At 40.6% G+C, this 14842-nt stretch overlaps 1 protein-coding gene across 2 annotated transcripts; it reads left to right on the plus strand.

The window, feature by feature from the left end:
* The first annotated feature begins 1328 nt into the window (after nt 1-1328).
* LOC139651181 (homocysteine-responsive endoplasmic reticulum-resident ubiquitin-like domain member 2 protein) lies at nt 1329-10397 on the plus strand. 2 transcript variants are annotated; one of them, XM_071528037.1, is made up of 9 exons: nt 1329-1449; nt 1897-2204; nt 4036-4113; nt 5758-5874; nt 6065-6201; nt 6605-6727; nt 6856-7143; nt 8196-8310; nt 9553-10397. In XM_071528037.1, the coding sequence occupies exons 2-9, from the start codon at nt 2058-2060 to the stop codon at nt 9718-9720; spliced, it is 1173 nt and encodes a 390-aa protein (XP_071384138.1). In that variant the 5' UTR covers nt 1329-1449; nt 1897-2057; the 3' UTR covers nt 9721-10397. The 2 variants fall into 2 exon arrangements, with proteins under 2 accessions (XP_071384138.1, XP_071384139.1); XM_071528038.1 differs by lacking the exon at nt 4036-4113.
* Nucleotides 10398-14842: the final 4445 nt, after the last annotated feature.

A 14842-nucleotide genomic window follows, 5' to 3' on the forward strand; every position in this document is an offset into this window, starting at 1 on the left:
TTGAGACCTTAAAATTTATTTGCAAAAGGAAGAATTCCATTATTTTATGTGGAGGAGGGATGGTATGCTGTAAAAAGCATGACATTTTCCAGTCTTGTTGAACTTGAGTGAAGGTCACAAGCTTTGATAAATCATATTCCCTGCCTCACTCCCTTAATGAATAAAGTGTTAGGCTTCTTACCATTTCGACATAATCAACTTAGAGAAAAAACATCCATAGAGCAGTCTGCATACAAAAGAATTCCAAAAGCTTTGTCTGTTTCACACACAGACACAGAGAGAGAGAGAGAGAGAGAGAGAGAGAGAGAGAGAGAGAGAGAGAGAGAGAGAGAGAGAGAGAGAAAACATTACACTTTGCCAACACCAGATGGCAGTCAAACTGGAGCACTGATAAGGACTTGAATGGTTAGATGCCATTACACAGCAGCTGTGAAGTGTGAGATCAGGGATGGACAGTCCTGCCATGGAGGACAGAGAGTCTGCAGGTTTTCTGTCCAATCAAACACTACAGCAGCTGATTTCACTGATGAGTTATTCCTCTCTGGTTGGAATGAAAACTTGCAGACTCTCAGCCCTCCATGCCACGATAGCCCATCCCTGTAGGCTACTACATCAATCAATCAATCAATCAATCAATCAACCAACCAACCAATCAATCAATCAATCAACCAACCAACCAACCAATCAATCAATATATCAATAAATCGATAATCCACATAGACTTGCTTGTAAGCAGTGTTTTGATTTTACCCAATCTTGACTTGTTGTTTATAGTCATTCATCTTGTTTTATTCTATTTTATTTATTTCATTTTGTTTAACTACTTTTCTTTTGAATGTTTTTCTTATTATATATCCCTCTTAAATATTTTTTACTTCTATTCTTTTTAAGTATTTAATTCATTAGAAGCACTTTGTAAACTCTTCTTTTAGACAATTACTATACTGTAGAAGAGGATTAGGGGATTTCTGAGATTAAACAGAACTCTGAGATCAGAGTTTTGAGATTAATCAGAATTATTGGATCATTATTCTGAGAAGTCTGACTTTTTTTCTCAGCAGTCTCTTTTTTTTTTTTTACATGGCCCTAATCCTCTGTACTATAAACCGTACTATAAACCTAAATTGTATACTATGCATGAGGATAATGCTATACTTTTTGTTGATTTTGTTATCGTTGTTGCTTTAGCTTCAATATTCCGCTGTTGGGTAATATTTTGTCTAAAAACGATAAAAGAAAAAGCAAAACATTACTGTATGTTACGTTATGAGGCAATCAGCTGCTTGATCAGCTGTTCTACACGGGTGACGTCATTTCCGCACTGGGCTGCTCCATCTTCTTCTGCTAACTGGGCGATCAACAAACAGCTCAGAGTCAACGGCAAACTATCTGTCATCAAAGGCTTGTTCTTACAATTTGAAGGGATTTCGGCTCCTCTAGCTAACGAAGGTAGGTGAACTGCATCTATCAGCTTTCAGTCTGAGACGGCTGCTTTTATGAGGTCGTTTTAACTTGGCTAGCTAAGTTTGCTAACAACTTTTGCTACGTTAACGTTAGTTGTCTGGCTAGTAGCTGGAAGCCTACAGCAGCTAAATTGTTTAACGTTACCAAAACCTAGATACATGCCGTTCTCTCTTTATCTCGGACTAATGTTTGGCTACTTACAACACATCGATTGCTTCTATGACTAGGCCCCTAAGCGTTTATCTGGTTAAAATGTGCTTCAGAGCACATAGTGCATTCAAGCAATTAATTCTCTGTCTAATATGAACGTGTCTTCAGTGCCAAATCTTTGCTCGCACACTTCCTGCACAAACCTTTAATAGTCCATTATTCTATTTATACAAACCTCATGCTTTACCCTTTTAGAAAAATATTTCCATTTTTTCCCCTCAGGTTCCAGCTGTGCACTGTCTGCACGAATTTGCAGGATCCACCTTGCAGCTGCAGTTTACATCAGATTTTACATAATATTAAAGCTTTGCTCTGAGTACAAGAAGCTCCATAGATGACTGGTCGAGTTTTTTTGTTCCACTGAAGACAGATGGTTTTGAGCCATGGATCAAGGTGTTGTGGACAGTCCTGTTACCCTTGTCATCAAGGCACCCAACCAGAAGTACGATGACCAGACCATCAATTGTTACCAGAACTGGACAGTGGAGAAACTCAAAGCCCACCTGTCAGATGTGTACCCCAGTAAGCCAGTGAGTATTTTGCATCAGTCCTCCAGGGACAGACGGCGAGATGGGAATGTGAATTAGCCTGTGTGTTAATTTCCCCTGAGATCTACCATGTGTCTCTCTCCCACATCCTTTTCCTTTACTGTCCGATTCATGGCAGCTCATCGCCCTTGTTTAATAGCACAAGGGGAAGTTATATCCTGTGTGTTGGTATCTGTGGGGTTTGTACATTCAAATTCAGGTAGTGAGTCGTGCAAATTAAGATTAGTTTAGAGACTGTGGACTGCTGATGAATGTCACACTCTTACAGTCCCGTTCAGAACTGTAAGAGTGTGTTGGCCTATATCTCAAAACATTCCTTTAATTTCTATAGCACACTCAGTTTATCTGAGCTGGTCCAGGATTTCGAACCAGTGACCTTCAACCGTGTGCCATGGAGGGCTGAGTTTATGCTGATTTTCATTCCAACCAAAGACTACATCAGGTCCTTGGATTTTCCGTTGATGTAGTTTGAGTTTCTGTATGGACCGGTCTTTGTCTGTTCAGTCATGGTAGCTACCGCTGCTCATGCTAAAATAACTACAGACTTCCTCCTCTCTTTATTTCAAACAAATCGCTGCTACTGCTGCTGCTGCCAGAAACAAAGAATGCATCGCTTCTTGTGAGGATTTTTCCCAGGCAAGAGACAGCAGGTGTACAGAGCAGCAAATGTAAAAGCTTTCATGAACTGGATATAGGTTGAATCACTATTGTGTTATATCAGCTGGCGATGGAGAGTAGCAAAATGAACATTTGTTTATATGAAAATGTCAGAGATTATTACCTTAAGGCTACCCCAGACCTATTATAACCATATTTCAAACACTTAGTATACAGTGCTGATCTGCTGCTGAGCTTAACACTGTAGTATGTTAAGTGAGTTGTTTAAGTAGGTTATGCAGCCCAAGTCTAATTGGAAGTGAGGCCTTTGTGTGGACTGAAGCATTCCCCATGGCTAATCTTGTCACCACTGTAAGTAGATGGGCAAGTAAAAGTTGGCGCTGCTCCCTGTTTTTGTTTGCTGTTTCGCATTTGCTTGCTGTGAATTCTTCATAATTTCCTCCCTGTGTGATTCACAATAGCGCTGAAACATTTTTGCATTGTTCATGAAATTGACTCAGTTGATTTACCTTGACAGCATTCGCTAAACTGAAGGAAGGTGGCTGACAGAATAATAGTGACTGAAAGAGCCTCTTGGCCTTAGAGTGTGTAGATTTGACGTCACGCTGAAACGAGGGCGTTGAAATTCCCATTGTACTGCTAATCTGACTTTGCTGTGTTTCCGCTCTGCTCAGGACTTGTTGTGATGTAATCATTGTAAACACACAGGGCCAAATCGCTTCCTTGTGAAGTTGTGGCCTAATCTCAGGAAGTGCTGTGCTGTTGTTCCTGTTGATACTGGATACTTGGTTTGGCATATTTAACAAGGAGGCATCTTGAATCTAGTATGCAAGGATTTCAGTTGCAATTTGGCCAGGTTTTAAAATGGGTGACTCGTATTTCTGAATGAGCCTATTCTACATGAAGGCTCAAAGAGGACACGCTTTGACCTTGTTGTACGATCCGCCTAATCCACTGTTAAGACCCAGTTATCCCTGCTGAGGTTACTCACCCACACTTCTCTGCCTTTTGATGCTGTGATCTAGATTACTAAGATCCCTATTTTCATGCTTAGAAATATTGTTCTGTTTGAATATTAGCATTATTGATTATGTGATTTTTAAGAAGGACCAAACAAATTAAGTGAAATGTATTGTTGCCCATATACAAGCCCTCTCCTTTGACCCATATTATCATTATAATATTGTGTTTTTAGAGCTCCAAAGACCAGAGGCTGGTGTATTCTGGGAAGCTCCTTTTGGATCACTTTACCTTGAAAGATGTGCTCAGAAAGGTAAATCTTCTCTGTCGTCACAGGCCTTGTTTTCCTGTTTGTCAGGATGATACTAGCATAAAAGTCCTAAAGCTAACAGAGGGAGGGAGGGAGGGAAGCAGGAGGGCAATGTAAACAATGTGGAATGGTTACATTGTTTTCTGCCCAGACAAAAGCTTGGCAAACATTCAAAAAAAGAGCTTAATAATTAATGATAATAATTAATATAAACTCCATATCTTGAAACATTAAGGAGTTATAGTAGTGTCAAGAAAATCAGTTTCCTCATTAATATACAAATTTATGCAGCAGTGCTCTTAGATCTAATCAGATCCTCTGCTCTATAGGGGGAACCTGTAGTGTAAGAATTAAGTTTCTATCATGTGTTGTTCTTGGGTTATTGGGCCTTATACATGAATGTTTTCTTATTTTCCTCTTAAATTTGTTCTTAAGAAATGCAGTAAGATATTTTTTTTAATTGGAAGCGTGTGCTCGACAGTTTGTAATTAGCATACTTACACCCCAGTAAGCCTATACTGTATAAGGGCAGCAGACTTCAGTACTGTGTACACACCAATAGGGCTGCAACTAACGATTATTTTCATTGTCTCGATTAATCTGTCGATTATTTTCTCGATTAATCGATTAGTTGTTTGGTCTATAAAATGTCAGAAAATGGTGAAAAATGTTGATCAGTGTTTCCTAAAGCCCAAGATGACGTCCTCAAATGTCTTGTTTTGTCCATAACCCAAAGATATTCAGTTTACTGTCATAGAGGAGTAAAGAAACCAGAAAATATTCACATTTAAGAAGCTGGAATCAGAATTTTGACTTATTTTTCTTAAAAAATTACTCAAACCGATTAATCAATTATCAAAATAGTTGGCGATTAATTTAATAGTTGACAACTAATCGATTAATTGTTGCAGCTCTACACACCAACAACCAGGCCCCCAGCAGGATGCCTGTTTAGGGCAACAAGAGGAGGGGGAAAAAAACTTTTCTTCATCAGAAATAGAGATCATCTGAAGTTACTATCAGAAAAAAGTTTGTCAGTTCTAGTTTGAGCTGTGGCATTACAGCTCCAGATAAGCATAAAGCTTGGAAATAAATAACTCATGCAGTTAATGCTCCATCGGCTACAAACCACGTAGTGAAGCTAAAAATAAATGGTTTGATTTGAAATTGGATGCAAAAAAACAGCTGTAGGTTTGCAGCCATGGGAGCCACAGTCCAAACATAAAAAATGGATGACATGACGCGCGAACATTGCAGCCGTAATCGTAGAGGTTGCGTCGACGGGTGTGAACTCCAGCTGTCCTCTGGATCGAACTTAGAGCTCCAGACAACATACTGCCGGATCAATATTGAGGATCTGAGAATGATGGTGAGAAGCAGTCCAAATCCTTACAGCAGAATTTCGGGCTTGCCTATTAGTTTTGCACTCCACATGCCCCTTTCAAATTAGTTTAATATTTTTTAGGAGTTTTTAGGAGAGAAGTATTATTGATAAAGAAATGGAAGAAGGACTCTAAAACAAACTTATTAATGCAAATGTCTGTGGCTCCAGTGTGCTCCACATTACAGACTTTTTTATTCTTTGAACAACGGCAATTATGTAATAGTTAGATTGTCTTGGCTAATGAGTCCTGATGGCCTCCACAGCAGGACGAGTACCACATGCTTCACCTGGTGTGCGCCTCACGCACTCCTCCTGGGTCCCCGAAGCCCCACAGCAGCCGCAGTAACAAGTCCCAGGAGAACTCCTCAGCTGCTCCCACGGTGGGTTAACCTGCTCTGCTCACACCTCTCCATCCATTGCCATTCATTTCATCATCACACCATACCTTTCATCATCCACCTCATCCACCGTGATCTACAGCTCCCTGTGGATGAAAAGATTCGCTAGTCTTTTCCAAGATGAACCATGAACTACTACTAATATTCAGACTGTTCTTTTTCCCGGTTGCAGACACTTCAAAATTCTTATAGCCCCTCCCCCCCTGGTCAGGACAGCCAATCCCCTTTGACTGGAGAGAGCAGTGATGGACTCCGACAGCGAGCGGGCCCCTTCCCTTACTACCCGATGCACCCAGCCTTTATGCATAGGTAAGCCTCCAGACTCATTTCTTAAAATGATGATGATTTAATGATGCCCGTGGGGAAACTGGGTCACTGCAGCAGCTTAAGAATATATGGGATATGGAAAAGAATAAAAAAACAAATAGGACAAATAAAACATAAAGAAGATAATACAGCAATAAGAACATATTAAAGATACAACATTTTGGTCATGCTAATACAGAGCTGCTATTGGCTTGAAAAAAATTTTGTTAAGCCATTATTATACTGTCTGATCAGGAAATTATCTTGGCTATTTCCTTTTCCCATAGTCAATGATAACTCATAACCAATAAATCACAGATTATTGTATATAAAATCAAAGGCATACAAGTGTGTGGCAAGTCTAATATCAGTGTTCTTGTGATTTTAATGTTCTTCTCTTTCGCAGCTCAACATGGCCCCCGCAGTACTCTCCACAGCCGGCTCCTCCCACAAACATGCCCGCATATTACAACCCCATGACACTAATGTGGTGGCAGCAGCTATATGCCCGGCAGTACTACATGCATTAGTAAGTCAATATGTGTTTCTGTCTCACCGTTTCTAGTAAATGTTTGCCAAGGTTTTGTCGAGGCAGAAAAAAAAAGTTACCATTCCACATTGTTTACATCCCCCTTCTGCTTCCCTCCCTCCCTCCAGTCAGATGTTGGCTGCCTCCTCTCAGCATCTCAGGCCGGACCAGCCCTTGCCCCAGCCGCACCCGTCGGATCCTCTGAGCCAGCATCCTCAGGCGGATCGCCGTGGCAACCCGGAGGTCCAGATGAACGCCCAGGGAGGGGAGGTCCTGAACGAGGAGGAGCAAAACCGGGATTGGCTGGACTGGGTGTACACGATATCGCGCGCCGCCATCTTGCTCAGTATCGTCTACTTCTACTCCTCCTTCAGCCGCTTCGTCATGGTGATGGGGGCCATGCTGGTGCTTTACCTGTGAGTGAACTTTGTACCTCATGTAGGGTTAGACCAATATATTGGTTTGCTGATAAGGCCAAAATCTTTTTTGGCCTTTTGTTAAATATCAGATATCCAGTCTGTAGAACCTGCAATGAAAATTGACTTTCTTTGCCCATTATATTTATTTAATTGTTCAAAAATGTTTTTTGTAAATTAAATTATTCTTTTTAAGCCAGTAATGTATCCCAGAGTTTCCTCTATCATTGAATAGGTGCATTGGGTCACCCTGCCTTAGAGAGCTGCTAAGCCTAAAATAATTTCATTGGTGTGGGTTTACATGGAGAGTTTTAGTGTGTTTTTATTGTAGTAATGATGGTCTAAATGCTGTTTCAGAGGTTTTTCCACCCTGACAAGAATAAAATTCTGAAAGATACCAGAAATCTGCTATTGACACCTTCGATATGAAAATATCACCATTTGCATGGGTTTTCAAAAACCAGTATCGGTCGAACTCTTATCTCCCCTGGCGTTGAAATGCTTTGTGATAGCCTCTTGAAACCCAGAGTGATTTATTCTTGAAGAATTTTGTCATTGAAATCATTCATTTGCAAAATCAAGGCCCCAATAGTTCTCAGTGCTTTCTGATGGAATATCAGTGTCTTCAATAGACTTTGTCCTGTTTTACTCAGCATGAAATCTCTAATCTTTATGGACTGCGTTTTTATATAGCGCTTTTCTAGTCTACCGACCACTCAAAGCGCTTTACAACAATGCCTACATTCCCCCATTCACGCACACATTCATACACCGATGGCGGCAAGCTACCACGCAGGGTGCTGGAGCAACCATCGGGAGCAATTTGGGGTTCAGTATCTTGCCCAAGGACACTTCGACATGCGGACTGGAGGAGCCGGGGATCGAACCACCGACCTTCTGATTAGTGGACGACCCGCTCTACCTTCTGAGCCACAGTCGCCCCAATCTATGAACTGTGCAGTGTTGCAATGAAGGTCATAACAAGCAGGATGCGAGGAGGTTGTGATGTCACTTGTGTGTGTGTGTGTGTGTGTGTGTGTGTGTGTGTGTAGGCACCAAGCAGGCTGGTTTCCCTTTAACCTGGAGAACGAGCTCCAGCTTCCTGGAGACGGGGCCAATCAGGATGACATGGAGGGAGAGCTACAGAACCACGACTTACAGGAAATGGTAGCTGTGTGACTCATCCGTCTCACCTTTACCAAGAACATTCCCCCAGGCTGATCGTATCTCAGTGACAATGATTATGATGATATCAGTTATACAATGGCATTCACTGACATGCCAATTTCCAGCATTTTCACAGACTAGTTTCCCACAACAATAGAAGAAGTCTGTTTTTGAAAAGCTTATAATACGAAAGCACCAAACAAACAAAGAGGTTTGTCTTGGCAGTAAGTGGCTTCCTGATCTTGGAGCTGTAGAGAAGACAACCTTCTGAAGACTGAAGTGGTGAATAAGTTAAAAAGTTTCTTCAGTGTGACATGGCGAGGCAAAAATAAAAACTCTGCTGTCACGTTTTAGCTCACAGGGAACCTTAATCAGGGAACCAAACCACCCGTGACTGTTAAACACTTTTCTCTGCGTATGATAATTCTGCAGCAATCAAACATTTTTGTCTCTACATGTAAGTGGCTGTTGTGTTATTTTCAGAGCCATTGCTCAAATGTATGCTTACAGCTGAAAGACAATTTATTATGAGCTGCCCGAGTTTTGAGAACCAGCTTTCAATGGCAGAAAATACAACCTCTTTGGTTACTGAAAAGATTGATTGATTTTGATTGTGCCTCGGTCCTCTACAATCATTTAGTCTCCAAACTGTTAAGTTCTAATTACATATTGTTATGCATTAGTAACTACTGTGAGATATAGTGCCTATGTGAACCTGAAATCTATAAAAAAAAATCAAAACCAGAAGATTCTATCCACAAAACATAACTGTAAGTTACGTTTTTAAGATGTCTCATAACTTTAATAGTAAACAATATTGTGCTTTATTTTCATGCCAGCAATCATACTATAAAGCAAGGAATCTCTGTCTGTATGTGTGTCCTTTGCATATCTCGAGAACCGTTCGTCCGATCTACTTCACACTTGGCGAGTGTATTGCTGGGGACCCAAGGACGTGCAGTGTCGGATTGGACACGTGACTCGTTCAGTATTAATAAACTTTGAATAAACAAGCGAACAGCGCTCTGTGCAGCAGCGGGGCTCAAAGCGAAGGGGGAATGCACTAGTTATTTTGAAAAAGAATGTGTCAACTTTTTGAAATAGTGTAATAATCTCATTTTGCAATGAAACCTTTTCATATATAGTCCAGTGCACTGTGTCACCATAGCTAAACATATTTTATTTGATATACTGTGGGCTGTGTGATATAATCTGACTATAATCTGACTTTCTCCTGATTAGGAACGGGTGATGGATGAAGGCTTGGATGATGATGGGGAAAGTGGAGAGGAAGGAGCAGAGGATCCCAACAGCATCCCCCACACAGGCTTCCTGTCTTCCACCTGGTCCTTCATCATAACCTTCTTCATGTCACTCATCCCGGAGGGTCCGCCAAACGCTGCTAACTGAACCACAGGCTCCAGAGCCACCACAGTTCTCCATAGGAACACATTTCTTTAAGAAGAGGTCGTTTGGCCCTACCTGTTTAGGGAACTATTTCTGTTGCAAGGCAGTGTCAGTTCCCCAGTAGTCTCCTCCATGTCTCAGACTTGGAGGCCGAACACTAATGTCACTGATTTAACCTGAAACCACATGTTCACAGCTGTAGCCAATAGAGTCACTGTATATGGACCTGCTGGACACCACTTTGTCTGAAAAAAGACAAAAGGGTTTTGCATTGTTAAATGACAATAACATAGTAAGACTGCGAAATACAAGGATTGCTTTTGACTCCTTGTAAGCATAGTCAAAATAATAATAGTCACTGTTATGGTAGAATAATCGGTTGTTGTCAAATAGGGACAGGACGCACCTTTGTAATATTGTACAGTGATCATAGCACTATTTCTGTTTAACAACCTGAACAAGTATTGTCTTTGTAAAGTAGTTGCAAGATTTGTTGAAATTGTTTTATTAGTATATTTACCATTTTGTAGGAGTGGTTGTGTTCAAATAAGAATTTTAAAAGGGCCATTATAGTCCAAATGCTCAGCTACAGCCAATTATAGCCCTAAGTCATGTGGCATCTCTGATAACTTAAATGAATGGTTTTGGTCTTAAAGTACATAAAATGTGTCTTCTTAAAATTGGACTTATTCGCGTACTATTAATTGTGTTGTGTTGGATGTTTTCATTCCCATGAGGGTGAGGAGGGCGGTGGGGATTGTTCCACATGCCCCAGTGAAATGGAAGAGAGGGCAGCCCACTAAGTGATGAAGCCTGTAACCCAAAGTGCTCTTGGTAATGAAACTGTCATTTTCACAAAGGTGAATCAGATGTCCTGAGTCCTGAATCCATTCCCTACTGTCAGACGGCCCGAAAGAATCGAGTTAAAAGAATTGGTAATGCAATTGCAAAGTGGAGCTGTCCACTGTGGCTGCTCTTGGGATGAATGCCATGTGTCACCCTGTGGACAAGAAAGTGACAGAGCAGGTGAAACCAGACATCAAAGCGAATATTGCTATCGCTGTTATCCTCGGCAAGTTGTTTAGAGAGTTTAATACACATTAATAATACCTTAATTACATTCATGGTAATGTAGTCACGTTTCAACTGTTAAACTATCAGCCCCAAGGAGGTTTTATAGAAATTAGCCCAGTTAATGGGTGCTACTTAACATAGCCTGAACGGCCTCAAGATGTCGCTATAATATAGGCATATTTGCATTTACTTGGAGCATGAACCAATGCAACCTATTTGAAAAATTGTAGGAAATCTTGACATGTGGAAAGAATCAGCTGGTTGATGACTGGATCTGATGGCTTCCAAAACGGACGTGTGAAAAAATAGAAACGTGACAGAAAAGTGTGATTTCATTGTTTAAATCCACTGAGGCCTACTACGTGTCAGAATGGTACTGCGAGAGCATGATGCACAAAAGTCAAAAGCATTAATCCTGAGCAAACCTCAGCATCACTGTCCATATGGTATTTTTTCTGGTGAAAACCATGGATACAACTTCATTTCTTTGTTGGGATTGTCATGAACTGGTGTGCTGCTGCTGCCCAACATGAATGGCACTTTGGCAGCACTTGAAATTTGTCTTTTTTCCCATGCTGACCTACTTAGCAATACAGGACACGTCACTCAAAATACACTCATTTAGCAATATGCGAAGAACTGAGTCGAACTCAGGCTAATCAAAATTATTCCTCTATGACTTCTACTTCATGGTGGTGATTGGCCCCATTTTTATACCAAAGCCTTCCTCTGTTCATGAAGGAAAGGTTTGCAGCGTAGCCAACCCTCCAGTCATTAACAGGCGAAGAGGTTTGATTTGCACCGTGAGGTATTTTTGGTTTCTCATATTGGAACTAAGTAGTAGAAGTAGAAGTACAGACCAATATGACTCAACCCACAGTGGGTATTAATATCTAATTCTCCTGCTTCCACCCGGAAACCAAAGGCTACTCCCAGTCCATGTTAACGGAGGATCTTCTGCCAACACTCCTGCTCTTTCAGTTCTCTGCAAATTTGAAATGTCAGTCTCTCATAAGGACGTGCTGTTTTAGGCCTGGGCGACCCTGCTCACTTCTATCTCTCATCTGTTCATGTATGAGAATTGCATTTATCAATTTCATGGTATAATTTAACAAAGGACCTGTTAATGTAAAGTTACCCAAATTATTATAACTGTCAGCACAGTGGAAAATTGACTAACGCCCTTTGAAGAACTCTCCCTCTGGTTATCAACAGAATCAAACATTTAGCGTTCCAATCTACTTCCTGGTGTAAATGATGTCACCTACATCCAGGTTTTAATGAATGCTCTGATTGGGCGACAGTATGCATCGTTAATCAGGTGTCCCATAGTCTGGCAGATTGGATATTTGTTCCCCAAAGATAGAAATATTGACCTGCCGTGGAAGGTTGGGCTCTCACTCAGTCCTATAAGCTTTGTACCGTCTAACCGTCAAAAACTGGGAAAAAAAAGATGCTCATTGTTTTAGAAATCAATATCAAACTTTTCCTCACTGAGTTGAAATCATTGCACTGGATACCTCTAAACGTTGAAACCTTTGATTAGTTATCTGCCAAAGTGTCTATACAAACTTACCAGCTGCAGCCTAAATATAGCAGCTTTTGTTTGGATGCTGCCCATTGTGATCACACTTATGCATTAATGCTGGGACAGACAGGTGATCTGTGAAACGAGCTGTCAGTCTGTGTGGCCACATGGCCTTAACTCTCACTGGGGAACCTTTTCTTGCATTTGCACATTCAGCAGGCCACATTTGGCAACATACTCAGATCAAAGTTCACCGACTAAAAGGATTTCCATGCCATGATGTACACTGGTGCTGTTGACTATGATTTCAAACGGGCTGACGGCTGGTCACCTTGTGGATCCAGTATTGTTTGAGTGTGCCTAATTCAGTGTGATATTTATTTATTTATGGTTTATTTGATAGGGACAGATACAATATACATACATAGACGAACTGAGAACAGCTATCTGATGCAAGTATCATAGTGTTTATAGCGGATGCTAATTTGCAACACCCGTCCCTTTCATAAATATGTAATAATGTGTTTAAGTAATGTTACAAGATGCTTCTCAAAGAACATGATTTAAAAAAATATATCTTCATAGGCAATCAAGGAGGTCTGGAAACTTCTAAAAGGAGAGAATACTGCTTCAAAAACGCTGTTGTGGATAAGTAAGTATCATGTCTTTAGTAATGTGTCCACAGCATGTAGCTGTTAGTGGCTCATAAGGCAGATCTCTGCTGCCACCTTTTGTCATCAGCATGGCAGCACCTCAGACTTGTTATGAAAGAAAGAAGAGTGAGAAATCGTTGCATTAAACATGTCCTCTTTTATTCTACAGTGTGCCACAGTGTGGTAAGTTCACTTGAAATAAGTTAGTTAAATTTACAATGTATTTTGCATTGTGTTTGAAGTGAAGGATTTCATTACTTTTGCCTTATGGTTAACTATCAGTGTGAAAAACTGACATTTAGCATGAATACTGTATGACTCACATTTTTCTGTCCATTCCCAGTTATTCAGATTTTCATGCAATAGGGGACACTTCACAGCTACAAAAGAATTTGAATGAGCTCATCATAGTGGAAGAAACATGATGGTAATCCTGTGTGTTCTTGTGTTTCAGCTTGTCAGTTGGGTCGGTGACTGGTTCAAGCTGTCTTACTGTCTGAGATCCTGTCCATCACAGCCATCCAAGGCCTGTCCAACTGTTCAGAGCCAGCTGAGTATCATGGGAGGCTGCAGCAGCTTGTGGAGCGCATCAAGGTCAACACCCTGCCTAGTAAGTGCTGTCATGCCATGGTGTAGTATAATGGGAGCTGAATAGATTACAGGGAAAGGGATTCTCTCAAACAGATCTGTGTGTGAGTGAGTGTCTTTGTCTTCATACATGCTGTAATTGTTGGCTGTAGCGAGTGCGAAACTGTCCACTGGTAGATCTGTTGTTAATCTTCTGCACTATGGATGGATGGGCTGCAGAGGCACAATACTGTATTGCTGTTCACCACAGAAGTGCAACCAAGATGGCTGTCATCATTTATTGACAGCTGTGGTGTAAGTGAGCATCGTTCTTTGTTTATTATTGAGTTGCAGCCCCTTTTGCACAATCCACATTTCACTTGTTTCAAAACTTAAAAATCCTTCTCTAACTCGTCCGCTTCTCTTAATCTACATCTCCTCCTTTGTGATTGGTTGAGATTTAATGATGGAAATCAATAAGGGATAATGGCTATTATCCCTTACTGATTTCCGTTATTAAATTATCGTTATTATCCCTTATTACTGGATTCACCTTATCAGTGTAATTCATGAAAAGAGCAAGTGTCCCTAATATTTTGTACATTGAGTGTATGACCACCATCTTCGAGAACGCACAAGTACTCAAGATTCCCCAAACAAAATATGACCAATGCCTAATATAAAAGGTCAAGCCTGCATTTAGATAAATGGCAAGCATTTAAATAAATCAATGTCAGCTTTAGTGTAGTGAGCTGTTTGATAGAGAGAAAACAGTCTATCTCTTATTCACACAAAGCAGCTGCATCTACTTTCTCACCCATTAGGCCTTAGCATCTGATCAATACACGGTGTGTTTTGTGATGTGAATGAAGAGAGAAGGAAGTCACCATTTGTATACTTTTATTGCTTTGCACCAATCGGCCATTACAAAAAAAGTCATCATTCAAGCTAACAACAGGATGCTATGTGCGTCACTGATGTCTTGTCTCTCTATGGTACGTCAGGACAGTGTATTTTAACCAGGGATGTGGTGGAGGGTAAACTGCACCTTTTTGTTGGTGATATAGTTTACCCACTTACATAATATATAATCTTAATTTATAGTGTACATTATTGTAAGAAGTATCAGACTGATGTCACATGAAAATAGGGTCTTTATATCAAAATAAAACATTAATACTGAAATTATACTGTACGTACTTCTTTTTTGGTTGGTGGTGGTTCACTTCATGGTAATCACTGACTGGATTTAATAGTTACCCCACCTTTTAATCTACCTCTATATATCACTGATGCTAGATGT

Source organism: Centroberyx affinis, unplaced genomic scaffold (genome assembly GCF_046629955.1).
Source record: "Centroberyx affinis isolate AG114_WGS23_722 - 3 ecotype Tasmania unplaced genomic scaffold, CSIRO-AGI_Caff_v1 ptg001602l_1, whole genome shotgun sequence".
NCBI lineage: Eukaryota > Metazoa > Chordata > Actinopteri > Beryciformes > Berycidae > Centroberyx > Centroberyx affinis.